The 18021-nt window shown below is 48.8% G+C and overlaps 1 protein-coding gene across 4 annotated transcripts in view; it reads left to right on the plus strand.

Moving 5' to 3' along the window:
• Positions 1-18021, plus strand: part of LOC127486059 (putative ATP-dependent RNA helicase TDRD12) — a 109395-nt gene that overhangs the window by 77597 nt on the left and 13777 nt on the right. For 3 of the 4 annotated variants that reach the window (XM_070062490.1, XM_070062491.1, XM_070062492.1), the window contains 8 exons: positions 679-835; positions 1240-1367; positions 3685-3876; positions 4114-4242; positions 5734-5851; positions 6474-6613; positions 6729-6949; positions 8978-9077. In XM_070062490.1, the coding sequence (XP_069918591.1) occupies positions 679-835; positions 1240-1367; positions 3685-3876; positions 4114-4242; positions 5734-5851; positions 6474-6613; positions 6729-6949; positions 8978-9077 (1185 nt within the window). Of the gene's footprint in view, positions 1-678; positions 836-1239; positions 1368-3684; positions 3877-4113; positions 4243-5733; positions 5852-6473; positions 6614-6728; positions 6950-8977; positions 9078-18021 lie in introns of those variants that run through there. The other variant, XR_011384017.1, reaches the window with a different exon arrangement.

Here is an 18021-nt window from a genome sequence, read left to right on the forward strand (position 1 = left end):
GAATGCATGCGTGTCTATCCCCGAACTAGTGAACAGCTGAGCCGTGCTGGTGAGATGCCACTTAGGTTAAAGAGAAAGGGATGTCCAGATCTTCCTCCTCGTGCCCCCCCTGCTTTCTCCACACCTCTGTGGCTGCCCCGCTCTCAGCCCTCTGCCTGGAAGTTGCACTCACCTGGGTTCTGTCTTCGTCAGTGGAGGGCATGTGTCCGGGAGGGTGTTTGGCAGCAAGTGCCTGGGGGCTGGTGGACTGCCGAGGTCGGAAAGGGGGTCTCCTCAGGAAGAGGTGTCAGCCTTTGGGAAGGCCCTTCTCAGTGGTGCCTCCTCGCACTGCGGGGTCTGGGGCCAGACTACCGTGTACTAGCTGTGCAGCTTTGGGCAGCTGGCTTACCTCTCTGTGCCTCAGACCTGCCATCTGTGAGATGGAGTAACAGTAGACCCCCCCGTGAAGGAGTGTCCGGAGGACTCGGTGAGAACTTGTGAAGTACTAGGTTTAAGCCCTAGGGAAATCTCACTCAGTGTGTCTCAGTCTAATGAATTTTGCTGAACTCTTCAATGACGATGGTTGTAAAAACTTGTGAGAGGCTTATGCTGTGCAGGGAGATGTTCTGGATGTTTCCATACACTAAGTTGGATTCCTAACCAGTGTCCACAATTACTTGAATTTGCTTGTCTTTGCAGCCTCTTGCAGTCATCGTGTGCCCTGGGTGGAAAAAGGCCCAATTAACTTTTGAATTATTGGAAGACTATAGCAAGTCCTCGAGGCCTCTTCATCCCATGTTGTTAACAATCGGACTCCACAAAGACGAAGCCAAAAATCTGAAGCTGCCCAGGGGGTGTAAGCGTCCTTTCCGGGCTGTTGGGTTTTCCTGTGGAAGATGGTGGATCCCTGCCCAGCGGGCCGTGTGATGACGGGGCCCTCGCTCCCCATCAGTCACCAGTGGGTGACCTTGAGACAGCGGTGTGAATTCGTTCATTTGGCAGCTCTTTGTTGAGCATGTGGAGTGTGTTAGGTGCTGGACACGTGGTGTGGACTCCAGCCTTGCCTGCCTTTCAGGAGCACGAAGCCTGGTGGAGCCCAGGCACTGGACTGGATACTGGCAGGGACGAGCCTCAGTGGGCAGGGGCTGGCCGCACCCACCTGAGTAGACAAACCGCCTCTTGAAAAACACTGGAAGATTAGTAAAGGAAATGTTAGAGAAATTGTGGAAAATCTGATTTTTTTTTTCTCTGAAAATGCAGGTGATGTGATTGTTACAACCCCACAGAGCCTGCTGCGGCTGCTCACGGACCAGAGCTTGCTGTTTCTCAGGCTCTGCCACCTGGTCCTGGATGAGGTGGAAGTGCTGTTCTCGGAAGCTAACGAGCAGGTAGGCCACGCGAAGGGTTGCAGTCCTGAGCGCTCTGCAGGGTCGGGGCGGTGTCCCGTGGGGAGCAAAGCGGCTAATCCAAGCCCCCTTCCCCTTGTGACTTCTGTGATGGAGAGAATGTGTATCTGGAATTTCTTTCCCACTGTTAAAGTTCTCACTGAGAAGCAGTTCTTTACCAGGAGATTTTTCTGAATATTTAGTATTTTTCTGATTATGGAAGCAGGAATTCTTAATTTAGAGAATTTGAGCAGAGACCAGGGAAAAGCCCCACATTCATAATCTCACATTCAGAGGAATTGCTTCAACTGTTTTGAAGTATTTTGTTTCTTAATTCCTGTTTTCGTTGATGCATATATTTTATATCAAGAACATATTTTACGATAGAATAAATAAAGGGGAGAGTGATCCAACATGGGAAGTGAGATACTCAGCAGACTCATAGAATGGCGGATGTCCTAAATAGCACTCTGGCCTCAGAATCAGCCCTAAAGGCACTCAGATCTGGCTGAAAAGCCCATGAGAGTATTTCAGGCATGGAAAGCCAAGACACTCTGGCAAAAAGATCTCTGTGAGTGAGATCCCAGTGGAAAGAACAGGTCTTCAAAGAGGGAGGTGCCTTTCTCTGAAGGGAGGAGAGAACCTCCACTTTGACTATGACCTTGTCTAAACAAGATAAGAGTCGGAGAACTCAAGGGGCTTCCATAGCCTTGGAAACTCATGACTGGTGCATAGGGAGATTACTGATGCCATAAACAGGAGTGTCAATTTGTAAAGTCAACAACAGGAGTCACTGTGCACTTACTCCTCATGTAGGATCTCTGTCCTTAATGTGCTGTACACTGAGGCTTAATGCTATAATGAGTACTCAAACAGTATATTTCACTTTGTGTTTCTATGGGGGTGCAAACGATTGAAATCTTTACTTAATGTACACTAAACTGATCTTCTGTAAAAAAAAAAAAAAAAAGAAATTATCAATTCCCAAGTTGACTCTCACTGGGGTTAAACATGACAATAGGTCTGATCTGATTTCATCATCATTTAAAAAAAATCATCTATTATTTTTCACTTTATGTTTCTGTGTGGGAACAAACTGTTGAAATCCTTACTTAAGGTATACTAAGCTGATCTTCTGTATATTAAGATAATCGAAAATGAATCTTGATGTGAATGGAAGGGGAGAGGGAGTGGGAAAGGGGAGGGTGGTGGGTGGGAGGGACGGTATTGGGGGGAAAGCCATTGTAACCCATGAGTCGTCCTTTGGAAATTTATACTCATTAAATAAAAGCTAAAAAAAAAAAAAAAGAACATATTTTAGGTACAGTTTTGTAACTTGCATTTTGCAGTTAACACTGTTGTATTGTTAGTTGCTATTCTGCAGCATGATTTTCATTGGCCGTATGGCACTGAGTCACATGCGTGTAACACAATTTACTCCAAAATTGTCTTAGTTTTGGACACTTAACCTAGTTTGTATATGTCTTTGGCTAAAGATCTTACTTTTTTCCTCTGGGGTTACTTCTGTACATTTGCCTGTGAAAGCACAGGCCGAGGGACACTCCCCCTGTGTCACCGACCCTGCTCCCGCACTCCTGGGCCCAGCTTGCTTTGCAGTCTAATTAGTAAATAGTGAGATCTCCTTAGCTTGGTTTGTATTTCCCTGCGTTGAACATTGTGTCCATCCCTCTATGAATTGCATATTCATTTCTTTACCTTCTGTGGGTGGGATGATCTTTGTCACCAGTTTTTAGAAGTTTCTGTATGGGCCGGCGCCGCGGCTCACTAGGCTAATCCTCCGCCTAGCGGCGCCGGCACACCGGGTTCTAGTCCCGGTAGGGGCGCTGGATTCTGTCCCGGTTGCCCCTCTTCCAGGCCAGCTCTCTGCTGTGGCCAGGGAGTGCAGTGGAGGATGGCCCAGGTGCTTGGGCCCTGCACCCCATGGGAGACCAGGAAAAGTACCTGGCTCCTGGCTCCTGCCATCGGATCAGCGCGGTGCGCCGGCCGCAGCGCGCCGGCCGCGGCGGCCATTGGAGAGTGAACCGACGGCAAAGGAAGACCTTTCTCTCTGTCTGTCTCTCTCACTGTCCACTCTGCCTGTCAAAAAAAAAAAAAAAAAAAAAAAGGTTTCTGTATGAACATCTAATCCTTTGTTACACGTATGTACCAAGACTTTGTTGGTGCTCCAGGTTTTTTTTAGAGTGGGGGTTTTTGGACGTTTATTGACTTGAAATTTAACATTTTCTCCATTTTATATTTTATGTTCTGTCAAACCAGCTTATTCTCTCTTAAAATGAAATGAATTATACTGATTTTTTAGATGCTTGCTATATTAGATAACTTTAAAAAAAATATTGACGTTGAAGAAAGAGAGTCTGCACCTCATCAGATCGTTGCAGTTGGAGTTCACTGGAACAAACATATAGCGCATTTAATCAGAGAGTTCCTGAACGACCCCTGTGTTGTGATCACGGCCATGGAAGAGGCTGCCCTCTACGGCAACGTCCAGCAGGTAGCGGCCATGGGGAAGGGGAGCAGGGCTGATGAACACAGCAAGCAGCTGCATTACATGGGCTGATATTAAACCATTACACTCTGATTTGATTTGATACACAAATTTGTGATTATGTATAAATTTGTATTGATTTCCTAGGTATTATTTCCTTTGAGAATCAGAACTTACTTACAGAAAGTGAAACTGGAGCGCCTTGAACTTTTAGAAGATGATACTATTGTATGTCATTACTAGGTTGTGCACCTTTGCCTGGAGAGTGGAAAAACTTCTACTTTACTCCAAGTTCTTGATTTCATTCCAAGCCAGACACAGAAGACCTTGATCTTCACCTGCTCCGTGGCTGAAGCAGACATGGTGTCTAAGGTGAGCCCTACCACACGTTAAAATGTCCCCGCTGTTTAAACTGTGGTTGAATCTCAGGTCGTCAGAAAATGACCAGGGGAGCTGAGTATGCAATGGGGGAAATCCGAGTCCACAAGTTTAACATCAGGCAGCAGGGGAGTGGGCTCTGCTCCCGGAAGCACTGGTGCCTGGAGGCCTGGCAGTGGGTCTGGCGCCCCAGGGGTGCAGCCAGCCTCGCACTGTAGCAGCGCTCCCCTGGGGCGCAGTGCTCACGCTTTGTCTGGAAGAGCAGGGAGAGGGTCCCACTTGTGAAGAAATGCCCACATTTTGTGTCCCCTTCCTTCAAGAAGATTGAGAAGATGACAGTTACTGTGTAGCTAGAAAGATCAGATGTTGGCTACAAGAACCAGATAAACTGACTTAGGATATATTCAGTTTGATCTGATTTTGTCTACATAAGTGCTCAAATATAGAAACAAAGCCAGATACAGGGAGTGAGTTACACATCTACCTTTCTACAGTGATGACCTAGAAGGTAGAATTCAAAAGCCCTTCTTGGGGCGGGGCTTGACCTTATTGGGATGCCCACATCCCATTTTGGTGTGCCTGGTTCGAGTCCTGGTTCTGGCCCTTGATTCCAACTTTCTGCTAAAGCACGCTGGGAGGCAGTGGTGCTGGCTCAAGGAGTTAGGTTCCTGATACCCACCTATCTGGATTGCATTCCTGGGCTCCTAGCTTTGGCCTGGCCCAGTCCTGGCCATTGTGGACGTCTGGGGAGTAAACCAGCAGATGGGAGCTCCTTCCGTCTCCATCTCCTTAAAAAAAAGTGCTTGTTAACAAAAGTGCTGTGTATTTGATGTGCGTACACATATACATTCACACCCATACTTTGTATATTACATACATAAATATATACATGTCATTTAAAAGGGAATGAAAATATTTTAGCAAAATAATATTTCAGCGGGTTTTTAGATATAGATAGATTACAAAATTGGGAAAATACATTTATTCAAAACTTAGTCATCTCATTAGTAAGAATGCCTAATCAGGGAGATAGTAATTTCCTGGGTAATGTAAAGTGGCTTATGTTGATAATTATTTTTTTAAAAAAATTATTTTTTATGTGAAAGGCAGAATTGCAGAGACAGAGGGAGAGACACAGAGAGAAGGAGCTTCCCTGTGCAGGTTCACTCCCCGAATGGCTGCAACAGCCAGGGCTGGGCCATACAGAAGCCAGGAGTCCAGAATCCCATCCAGATCTCCCAGCTGGGTGGCAGGGCCCCCAGTACTTGGGCTGTCTTCTGCTGTTTTCCCAAGTGCATTAACAGGGAGCTGGATCAGAAGTGGAGCAGCCAGGACTCAACCAGTGCCCATGTGGGATGCCGTATCACAGGTGTTGGTTTAACCACTACACTACAACTCCAGTCCTTATGTTGATCGTTCTTGATGGAACAAGTGGCTTCAAGCTTGTTCCTGACTGTGAACTGGCCTCTTTGGTTTCTCGTTTAGGTAGTAGAAAGCAATTCAATATTTTGCTTGAAAATGCACAAAGAAATGGTTTTTAACTTAAAAAGTGTTTTGGAACAGTGGAAAAAGAGGTTGAGTTCTGGCTCTCACATTGTCCTAGGTAAGTGTTTTAATTTCTAGTTAATAGGAATCCTGTCTTTAATTCATTTGTACTTATGTTTCTCATCTCCAGAGTTCTCATTCTTTCCCAGGTTGTCTGGGAGTTAGTAATGTTAATTTTAAGCTGGAGATTAACCTCCGCTATGATTTTCCTGTTGAGGTGAATCTAGGGCCCCCCACCCCCGGGCTCTCAGGTTGGTAACCGGCAGAAACCCTCAGTCTAGACTTTCTCCCTGGAGTTGTGGCTGGCAGATCCCTGTTGGGTAGGTGGGTGGGTGAGTCGGCCTGTAGGCATCATTATCAGATACATGCCTGTGCCGAAATGTGTTGTGAATGATAGTTACATTGAACATCAGAAATACGAAAGGCTAGATGCACGAAGTAAGTGAAAAGCATACAGGCAGCCTGCGCATTGGAGTAGAAAGAGGCACTGTTGAACTGGAAGGGAGGCCACTTCTCTCTAGAGTTCAATTACCACAGGCAACGGCACTTTTGACAAAAACGGTGGGAAGGGAGTTTCTTTGCAAGTGTGAAGTAAAACGCACACGGCAGTGTCGTGTTGTGTGGTTTCTGGAGCGGCTCGTGCCCGGCTCACGTGCGGTTGTTGGAATCCTCTCCCCCAGCCTTGACGGACGATTGCATACCACTCTTGGCCATCACTGATGCCACATGTGTGATTCACTTCAGCTTCCCCTCCTCGCCAAAAGTTTTTGGTGGACGCCTGTATTGCATGTCTGATCATTTTCAGAATTTAACCGAACAGGTTTGCTTACTTTTTATTATCTTCAGGGTGTCACGGTGGTTTTCTATGTAATGACATGTTTCCCCATTTAGACTGGTGTGGGTGACCCCATTCCTGTGTTCACCCCGGTGTTAAGGGTTCTCCTGCAGAACAGGGAGACAGGAAGACCAAGTCTGTCTTGCTGCTGACGGAGAGAAACGCGAGCCATGCCATGGGCGTCCTGCGCTACTTGGAGCGAGCAGATGCCAAAGTCCCATCGGAGCTGTACGAGTTCACTGCAGGGGTTCTGGAAGCCAAAGAAGATAAGAAGGCCACAAGTCCGCTTTGTCCGTACCTTAAGGCTTTTGGATTTTGCAAGTAAGCCTGTGTTCTTGTTCTAAAAGGGAGGTAGCCCATGCCGTCAGGTGCACAGCTGCTGAGTTTACCGCTGGGCGCGTGCACCCTCCCAGCACTGAGGGGCACCAGAGGTGACTGCCCTCTCGGCAGCTGTCAGCCTGGAGTAATGTTGCTTGCTTTGAGCCCCATATAAAGGGACTTGTGGTAGGTACTCTTTGTGTTTGGTCTCTTCCTCAACCCAGGGTCAGCAACACCTGTCTGTCGTTGTGGTTTCTGTATTTTACTGAGTGTAATTTGTGGCTGAGTGTTGCATTCTGTGACTCTGTCACAATGTGTGTGTGTCCCTCCTGCTGTTGCTGGTTTCTGGCTATTGTGTGTGAAAACTGCTACAAGCAGCCTTGTTCATGTCTTCGTGTTGAAATTTGCATCCATTTCTCTTTGTCTTTATTAAGGAGTGGAATTGCTAGGTCACAGGATGGGTGTCCAGCCACCTCCTCCTGGTGGTTAACCTATTGGGATCCTGAAGGCTGTAGAACACAGTTTGCGCTACCCGACCTTGGGGTATAGTGGCAAACCACTATAGTGACTTTAACTGGATTTCCCTACAGTGAGGTCAGACATCTTTTCATATGCTTGTGGGACATTAGACTATCCTCTTTTTGTGAAATGCCTGTTCAGGTTATTGACTGTTTTTAAATTGGGGGCTTTTGAGGGCTGGCACTGTGGCATAGTGGGCTAAGCATCTGCCTGCAGTGCCGGCATCTCATATGGGTGCTGGTTCTAGTCCCAGCTGCTGCTTTTCCAATCCAGCTTTCTGCTGTGGCCTGAGAAAGCAGTAGAGGATGGCCCAAGTGCTTGAGCCCCTGTACCCACATAGGAGACCTAGAGGAGGCTCCTGGTTCTTGGCTTCAGAATGGCTCAGCTGTGGCCATTGAGCAGATGGAAGACCTCTCTCTGTGTCTCTCCCTTTCTCTCTGTAGCTCTGCCTCTCAAATAAATAAATATAATCATTAAAAGTAAATAAATGAGGGCATTTATCTTGTTCTTACTGATTTATGGGTGGTGACTATATATACACATATATAGGTGTACGTATAAAACATGTATATAACATACACACACATATATATACACATATACGCACACATACATGCATATACACACAGATGTGTGTATATATCTGGGACATGCATCGAGGATGTCTTCTCTCAGTCTGGCTGTAGTTTTTCACTCTTTTCAGTAGCCCTTTCATTAACAGACACTTGGTTTGGTGCAGCCTTTTAGGGTTGCTGTCTTGTATGTTTTTACATGAGAAATATTTGTCTATCTCTGGCCATAAAGACATTCTCCTATGTTTTCTTCCAGAAACTTTGTAGTTTTAGCTGTATCATCTAAGTCTGAGACCCACACTTGTCAATTTGTGTGTCTGGTGGGAAACAGGGCAGAGTTGCCATCTTGCACATGATGCTCCCTCACCATTTATTACGTGGGGCCAGCATGTGGCGCAGCAGGGTACGCTGCCACCTTTGATGCCAGCATCCCACATCAGAGTGCTGATTTGAGTCCCAGCTCTTCTGCTTCTGATCCAGCTCCCTGCTAATGTGCCTGAAAAGGCAGTAGATGATGGCCCAAGTTTTGCCACCTACATGGGCAGCATAGATAGAGTGCCAGGCCTCTGACTTTGGCCTGGCCTAGACTTGGCTGTTGTGACTATTTGGGAAGTGAATCAGCAGATGAAAATTGATCCTCTCTCTCCTTCTGTCACTATGCCTTTCAAATAAATTAATCTTTTTTTTAAAAGAGTATTCTAGAAAAGTAATCAAGTAATTCTTTATTATTCAGTGTTAAATTTTAGAAACCTTTCAATTATTTATATATTGTTGTGTTATATCAAGTATGAGTCGTGGTTACTTAACTTTTAAGGTGTTTGGAAGAAAAATTCTCTGATGATGGTAGATTAATTTTCTAAAGAACACTTACAAATTTGTGGCAACAATTGTTAGTGGTGTTTTTCTGGTTATAAAAATTTAGTGTTCTCTTTTTTCTCAGAGACCAAAGGATCTGTCCTGACCGACACCACATTAACCCAGAAATGGACATGCCCAGGAAATTATCCAACCAAGCCCTGCCCGTGTCTGGATACATTAAAGTAAGTTCTGGTAAAGATCCTTTTTCCCGCTGAGTGATGCCATCTCCGTGAAGGTGCTCCTGAGGACCAGAATCTTCCAAAACGCAGTTAGGACTGGGTAGTCAGTGCTAGGGGACAACTGCTTATCTGACAAGTGGCCTGGCTCCCTAGATGCAGCCTCCTTCCAGGGCCCCAGTTTATTGGTAAAAGCAAGGTCAAATTAGCCAAATGGAGGAAAATTTAGGGATTGGATTTTTCAGTTATATTTTTAAAATATTGTTTCCATTTGGGGCTATTAAAAATAATGCATTGATTACATGAATCTTTTCAAAACATCCAAGATTATTCCTTTGAGGAAAATTCTTGAGATGCAAATAGAATGGCTGAGTTAAAGAGTTCATTTTCTTTGAATTCTAGATGTCTTCATTTCTTTTTGCGTTAAAATATTTCCTCCCGTTCACCTCTTTCCATAAGACACTGTCTGTTGTGTTAGTGTCTTAGGGCTGCTGTAGCAAGTTACCACAGCAGTAGTGACCTAGAACAGCCCCCATTGACTTCCTCATGGTTTTGGAGGCCGGAGGTCCAGGATCAAGGTGTTGGCAGGGCCGTGCTCCCTCCACAGCCAGAAGACAGCCTGTGCTGTCTCTCCAGCTTCTCTTGACCCGGCCATTCCTTGGTGTGTCTTGCTCGGAGCCACGCCGCCCCCATCCCTGCCGCAGCCTCCTTACCGCCCTCCCCCTTTTTTCTGTGCCCCCTGGAGAAGGCCCACCCCTGACCCGGCCTATTCACGACATCTCCTCATCTGCAGAGCCCCTGTGAATGCTAGGACACAGACGCACCTACGTGTGGGGCTGTTTTGCAAACTATTATGGTTTTCATTATCGAAATAATTTTTTCTTTAATTCCTCATTCTTTCCTGAGTTCTGTCACTCATTTCTAAGCTTTTCTAATTCTGATTTATGTTATTCTTTTATATAATAATATTTTTAAGCTAAACTGAGCATGTCTAGAAATTGCAGATTACAGTTTTAGTCTCTTGTGTATCCATCTTGCTAATGGCTTTCATTGTAGAGGCTGTTCTGCCTCTAACTGTCTTTTTAACTATTTTATTAAATATTTTATTGCTTCTTATTTTATTATTACTTAATGTGAGATTTGACTCTTACTGTGATTTGAGTGTTGAGTGTCCCCGAGTTCTTGTGTTAAAGGTTTGGTCCCCAGCATCTCATGTTAGTGGTGCTGAGAAGGCGGAAACTTCACCCAGTTGTGAGGGTTGAAGGGTTGGCCTTCAGGAGGTGATTGTTTTTAATGGGCTGTTAGGGTGTTAGGATTGAATCACAGGGAGACAGGGGCACCTGTACTCCCTCTCACTGAGTGACGTGCTGCACCTCCTTGGGACCCTCCCAGCGACAGTGCCCTCACCAGATGCCCGGCTGATGGGGTGTGGATTGATGGAGCTGTGGATTTCGACTTGAACCTCCAAGTCTGTGATCCAGAATAATCCTCTCTTTCCTTCATAGACAGTTTGTTCCAGGTATTTTGTTACAGTGACAAAAAGCCGATTCATGTAGCCTCAATTCTTTGTCTTGCTCACTTTTATGTAAATTCCAGTTTCTGAAAATTTTAGGAGGTGTGGGTCAGGGTAATTTTTCTAATTTGATAGAGTTCCCATTTCTGTTGTTGTGTTCTGTATGTTTGTGTGTGTGTGTGTGTGTGTATATATATATATATATATATATATATATATAGTATGTGTATGTTGATAAAGTGTATGAGGTTTGGAAACATCCCGGCCGTCTCCCTTCCCACTTCGGTCTGGCCATTCTCTTGCCCTTGGAGGGTCAGTCTGGGTGTGTCATAGCGGCGGCAGCCTGCCCTGCTGCAGAGCAGGTGAGGGCCTTCCCAGTGTAGCTGCTGTTGTCCCGCAGGCCACAGCATCTTCCCAGGCACCTGCCGCCTCCCCCACAGTTCTCCATTCCCGAACCCATTGGACGCTCTGCCGCTTGCCACCCAGACACGGGCACCAGGCAGCTTTGGTGGATGTGGGTGGCTTTTGCTCTACTTTTAATTGTTTTTTCATTGTTTTTTAAATTAATAGATACTAGTTTTTGGAGCAGTTTTAAATTTACAGAAAAGATGGGATTCCATAAGCCTCCCCCCCACCCCCAGTTTCCTCTGTTACTAGCATTTTGGGTTGGTGTACCACATTTGTGACAACCAATGAACCAGTATTGCTGCATTTTTATTAACTGAAGTCCGTGGTCTCGGTGCCGGCTCCCTGTTGCTGGTGTAGAGTTGTGACAGGCGTGTGGTAGTGCCTGTCCCCCACTGCGACGTCAGCATTGGAGTCCTTTCATTGCCTCAAGCCCCCTGCGCTCCGCCTGCACGTCCCCCTCCTGCCCCCACACTTAGGACAGCCATTCTGCTTTCCCAGAATGTCGTCTATTTAGGGTCTTTATCAGATTGCCGGCTCTCGTATAGTCATTAATGCACGCCCGCAGAGGCCAGGCGTGTGGTACAGTGAGTTCAGCCACCACCTGCCATGCTGTCATCGCGAATCAGAGCACCACTTTGAGTCCTGGCTGCTCCACTTCTGATCCAAATCCCCACTAATGCACTCGAGAAGGCAGCAGCGGACGGGCCTCTGCCACCTGTGTGGGAGACCTGATGGAGCTCCGCCTGGCCTTGGCTGTTTGTGGCGAATGGAAGATCTCTGTCACTGTGCCTTTCAAAAAACAAAAATGAATCTTAAAAAAAATACACATCTAGATCTCTGTAACTCTACCTTTTAAATAAAAATAAATCTTGAAGAAAATCATACACATCTGTATTTCCTCCAGCTCTTCCCATGGCATGAGGCTTCATTCCTTTTCCGAGCTGAATAGTAGCTGGTGTCAGTGTCACAGTTGGCGCGTCCGTTCACCTGCTGCGTCTGGGCTTTGGCTCTGACTGAAGGTGCTGCAGACACCCATGTGAGCTGTTTGGAGTGTGCTTGCTGGATCAAGGGTGCACGGTGTTTAGTTTTACAAGACACTGCCAACTGCTTTCCAGCACAGCTGTGTCAGTTTACATTCCCGTGAGCAGTGAATGGGCCTTCCTGTTGCTCACTTCCTCACCGGCGTTTGGCATAGTCAGTGTGTTGGATTTCAGCTATTCTGTCAGCTTGTAGTATTTTTAATTTCCAGTATCCTCATGACACACCATGCTGAACATTCCTTCTTTGTTAAAACATGTATTTATTTATTTGAAAGGTGGGAGGGTAGTAGATAAAAATATACAGAAAGAGAGTGAGCTCCCATCCGTTGTTTCTCTCCCTAAATGCCCTCAGCAGGGGACCAGGATCACTAGCCAGGTCTCCTGTGTGTGTGGCAGGGACCTTGTCACTTACCCTGTCACTGCCTCGTCCCAGGATCTGGGTTAATAGGAGGCTGGAACCAGGCTGAGCCCAGGAGCCCCAGCTGTGGGATGCAGGCATCCTAGCCTCCAGGCCAACTGTCGCCCTGAACAGGCTTTCATTCAAAAGTATGCCATCAGTATGGAGTCTTGGGTAAAGCGTCCATTCAGATGGTTTTAGTTGGTTGGTTTATTTTCCTATTATTGAGTGTTAAGCGTTCTTTGTATATTTTAGATACAACTTGATCAGTTAAGCATTTTGCAGAAGTTTTCTCTCAGTCTTGGTCTGATCTTTTCATTCACTTTATGATAGTTGTGTCTTTTGCAGAGCAGAAGTTTCTGTTTTTAATGCAGTCAGCTCACTGATTTTTTCTTTCAGGATGGTGCTTTTGATGTCCTATCTTAAAAAGCCATCCCCGGGACTGGCACTGTGGCGCCGCAGGTTAATCCTCTGCCTGCGCCACTGGCATCCCATATGGGCGCCAGTTCTAGTCCCGGCTGCTCCTCTTCCAATCCAGCTCTCTGCTGTGGCCTGGGAAAGCAGTAGAAGATGGCCCAAGTCCTTGGGCCCCCGCACCCGCATGGGAGACTGGGAAGAAGCTCCTGGCTCCTGGCTTCGGATCAGCACAGCTCCGACCATTGCGGCCATTGGCAGTGAACCAGCGGATGGAAAACCTTTCTCTCTGTCTCTCCATCTCATTCCTATGCCTGCGGCGCCAGCACCCCGGGTTCTAGTCCCAGTTGGGTGCCAGTTCTGTACTGATTGCTCCCCTTCCAGGCCAGCTCTCTGCTGTGGCTTTGGAGGGCAGTGGAGGATGGCCCAAGTGCTTGGGCGCTGTGCCTGCATGAGAGACTGGGGAGAAGCACCTGGCTCCTGGCTTCGGATCAGCGCAGCGCACCAGCCGTGGCAGCCCTTTGGGGAGTGAACCAATGGAAGGAACACCTTTCTCTGTCTCTGTCTGTCTGTCTCTCTAACTCTGTCAAAAAAAATTTTTTTTCATCTATTTAAGAGCAGCTTCCATCTACTGGTTTGCTCCTCAGCTGCCCACAGGAGCCAGGAACTCAATCCAGGTCTCCCATGTGGATGGCAGGGACTTAACTACTTGAGCCGTCACCTGCTGCCTGCGGGGAGTTAGAATCGGGAGAGAGCCGGCGCCGTGGCTCAATAGGCTAATCCTCCACCTTGCGGCGCCGGCACACCGGGTTCTAGTCCCGGTTGGGGCGCCGGATTCTGTCCCGGTTGCCCCTCTTCCAGGCCAGCTCTCTGCTATGGCCAGGGAGTGCAGTGGAGGATGGCCCAGGTGCTTGGGCCCTGCACCCCATGGGAGACCAGGAAAAAGCACCTGGCTCCTGGCTCCTGCCAGGATCAGCGCGGTGCGCCGGCTGCAGCGGCGGCCATTGGAGGGTGAACCAACGGCAAAGGAAGACCTTTCTCTCTCTGTCTCTCTCTCTCACTGTCCACTCTGCCTGTCAAAAAAAAAAAAAAAAAAAAGAATCGGGAGAGAGCGGAGACTCAGGCCCAGGCACTCTGACCTGGGATGCGGGTGTTCTGACGGGCGGCCTGACCACTAAGCCGAATGCCCACCCCAGTTCCTCAGTGTGAAGCTCTAGAGATTCCTCCGTGGTGTCCTTTCCTTGTTGAGTAGGAGTCCTTTACATGGACGTACCATGTCTGTGTGTTCACAGGTTGCTGCATGTGGGTCATTTCCAGTTTGAAGCTGCTTGGGAACAGTTGTGTTGCTAGTCTTTTGGAGGTATCTTTCCATTTCCATTGAGACCTAGAAGTAGAATTGTTGAGTCATAGACGTGTGTGTTTATAAGAAACTGCCAAACGTTCTTCTAGAGTCGTTGTGCCATCTTGCATTCTCACCAGCGTTGCCTGTGAGAACTCTGGTTCTGCCATCGGCACTTGACCGTCTTCCGTCTCAGCCGTTCTGTGGAGTCTGCCGCTATCGCTTGTTTGCATTTCCCTGGCCATGAAGCTTCATGAGCATCTTTGCTCTTCTTCCTGGCCATTTTTTTTTAAAAAAGATTTATTTATTTGAAAGCTAAAAGGAGAGACAGAGGGAGCTAGCTTGCTTCCCTCTGCTGGTTCACTCTCCAAATGCCACAATGGCCTGACCTAGCCAGGCTGAAGCCAGGAGCCAGGAGCTTCCTCCGGATCTCCCATGTGGGATGCAGGGCCCCAAGCACTCGGGCCATCCTCCACTGCCTTCCCAGATCATTAGCAGGGAGCTGAATAGGAAGTGGGGCAAAACTGGGACACAAACCAGCACCCACATGGGACGCCAGCATCACGGGCAGTGGGTTAACCCACTGCACCATAATGCCAGCCCCCACTGGCCATTTACATCTCCTTTATCAACTCTGCTCAGATTTTGTGCCTTTTTTATTTGAGATTTCTACTTAATTAGTTTTTAAACAATTCTCGATATATTTTGGGATGCCCTTTTATTTCTTTTTCCCGTATGGGATGCCAGCATTAAGGCGGCGGCTTTACCCACTATGCCACAGTACCGGCCCCCTGATTCATCTTTATTTTTTTTTTTAAAGATTTATTCATTTATTTTAAAGTTAGAGTTACACAGAGAGAGAAGGAGAGGCAGAGAGAGAGAGAGGTCTTCCATCTGCTGGTCCACTCCCCAGATAGCCACAATGGCCAGAGCTGCACCGATCTGGAGCCAGGAGTCAGGAGCTTCCTCTGTGTCTCCCACACGGGTACAGGGACCCAAGGAGTTGGGCCATTCTCCGCTGATTTCCCAGGCCACAGCAGAGAGTTGGATAGGAAGTGGAGCAGCTGGGACTCGAACTGGCGCGCCCATATGGGATGCCCTTTTGTCATCACATACTTGTAGCTGAAGCCAGGAGCCAGGAACTCAAGCCAGATCTCCCACATGGGTGCAGGGACCCAATTCCCTGAGCCATCACCACTGCCTCCCAAGATCTGCATTAGCAGGAAACGAGCCAGGAGCCAGAGATGCAGGCGTCAGATGTGGACATCTAACCGGCTCCTTAACCAGGGTGCCAGGTGTCCACGCCTGTTACTGTTGCTGTTTTTAAGTTTATTTTCTAATTGCTTTTAAAAATATCGTTGGTTTTTGTCTCCTTCCCCTGCGTCCTGTCCCCGTAAGAACAGTTAGCTGTCTGCAAGGGTCCGAGGGAGAGTGGCAGCAGGCTGGTAGCGAGGACGACTGAGGAGTCTCCCGGGTGCCGGAGCTGGGGGCCCCAGGCTGCAGGGCGAGCTGGTCACCCTGTGGGGGGGGCCAGTGCTCCCCTCTGTGAAGAGCATCCAGCCCACAGGCTGCTGTGGGCCCCGCCCTCCCACTGGTGACCTCTATGCCCAGGCGTGCTGATCCCCACGAGAGACTGCTAGACCTGCCGCCGGGTGCGGGCCTGCATTCCGTTGTTTGCTGAGCTTGCAGGGCCCCCAGGCCCAGCACACAGAGTTACAACTGCGGCGTGGGGGCGGGGAGTGCGCCCTTTATACCCATTCTCCTGAAGCTGCCACCACTGGCGCCTCAGTATGTTTTCTCTGCGTCTTTTTATAGTCCGCTACTGCCGTGTGTAATCATACTACGCCCAGTTCACGTCTCATGACGTGGTAGTGCGTGTTTTCCTCAGGCCATGTCTGCCTTCACCAGGTGGGCACGCAGATGGGGGCCCTCTCCACAGGGGGAGCCTGCCTTTCCCAGCCCCCCTGGGCCAGGGCCGTGTGTGAGCAGGAAGGAGAATGGCGCACACTGCCTGAGGAGGACGCAGGAGGCTCCGGGTTTGTTAGGGCCCTTCCCCGAGCTGCCTGCCAGACACGGTTCCTGTGCCTTGGGGCGGGCGTTCCGTGGAGGTGGTCAGCAGGGAGCGTCAGTGAGGAAGGTGACTGTGCAGAGCTGAGAGGCGGTGAAGTACCAGCGGGTGTCTTGGTGTGAGTGTGCCGGGGCAGAGGGCCCTTGGCAGTGGCAGGCAGGGGGGACCGTCTGCAGAGGCGGTGACTAGCACTCGGGCCTGAGTAACAAGGACCCAGCAATGGGAGGATCTGGGGAAGAATAGCCCAGGCACAGGAGTCAGCCAGTGCGAAGGGCAGCACAAGGCTCATTGGCGATGCGAGTGGGGAAGTGGCAGGTGATAAAGTTAGAAGGGGCCACAGAAGAGGCTGTGGGCTGTCAGCCCTGGGAGTCCCCACCCTCCTTTTGATCCCTGCCTGCCTCCCCGGCCTTACTCCCAGTCAGCACTGGCCTCTCTGCCATCCTAACAAGTAACTCCTCCTCACTGCTGCCTGCCAGGCAGACGGGGCGCCCTGCCTTAATGCAAACGAAGTCCCTCTGTCTGGAACGCCCTCCCCACACTCTGGCAGGTGTACCGGTGCCTCCCCGCCTTCCCCCTCGCACACCAGCAGCCCTGCTGTCTTAACCGTGCCATGGCTGTGGCCTCTGTCCACGCCCTGTCACTGCAGGCCCCTGGGGCTGGTTTGCAGAAGGCTTTTTTTTTTTTTTGACAGGCAGAGTGGACAGTGAGAGAGAGAGACAGAGAGAAAGGTCTTCCTTTGCCGTTGGTTCACCCTCCAATGGCCGCCACGGCCGGCGCACTGCGGCCGGCACACTGTGCTGATCCGATGGCAGGAGCCAGGAGCCAGGAGCCAGATGCTTTTCCTGGTCTCCCATGGGGTGCAGGGCCCAAGCACCTGGGCCATCCTCCACTGCACTCCCTGGCCACAGCAGAGAGCTGGCCTGGAAGAGGGGCAACCGGGACAGAATCCGGCGCCCCGACCGGGACTAGAACCCGGTGTGCCGGCGCCGCAAGGCGGAGGATTAGCCTAGTGAGCCGCGGCGCCGGCCTGCAGAAGGCTTTTATTAAAGCACTTGTGCTTGTTTACATGGAATCAAGTAGAAGTGGCTGAGACACCAGTGCTGTTCCCAGGAGAACTGTTACAGAAGTGCAGTTGGGAAGTAGACAGTGGAATGCTTCTATTTAAATGGAGCCTTTAAAATAATGGAATTTCTGGCTGGCATTGTGGTGCAGTGTGTTAAGCCACCGCTTGTGACACCCGCATCTCATATCAGAGCACTAATGTGAGTCCCCGCTAATGCACCTCGCAAAGCAGCGGAAGATGGGCCGCGTTCTTGGGCCCCTGCTGCGCGTGTGGGAGACCCAGAAGAAGCTATGGATCCTGGCTTTGGCCTGGCCCAGCCCTGGTTGTTGTGGCCATTTGGGGAGTGAACCAGTGGATGGAAGAGCTCTCTCTCTCTCTGTAATTCTGCCTTTCAAATACATAAGATAAAATAAATCTTAACAAAAGTGAATATTTTTTAAAAATTAGGGAATTTGGAAAAAATCTTAAAGTGAAATTATTTGTAAATATGATGAGAAATTTGCCTGCGTCCTAGTTTGAGTTATTTATTTATTTGTATATTTATTTTAGTTAGCTAGCTAGCAGAGTTACAGAGAGAGACAGATCTTCTAGCGGCCAGTTCAGCCCCGGATGGCCACAACAACCGGGGCTGGGCTGAGTCGAAGCCAGGAGCTTTTTCTGGGTCTCCCACGTGGGTGCAGGGGCCCAAGCACTTCTGCTGCTTTCCCA

The sequence above is a fragment of the Oryctolagus cuniculus genome, chromosome 18, assembly GCF_964237555.1.
Source record: "Oryctolagus cuniculus chromosome 18, mOryCun1.1, whole genome shotgun sequence".
NCBI classification, from domain to species: Eukaryota; Metazoa; Chordata; class Mammalia; order Lagomorpha; family Leporidae; genus Oryctolagus; species Oryctolagus cuniculus.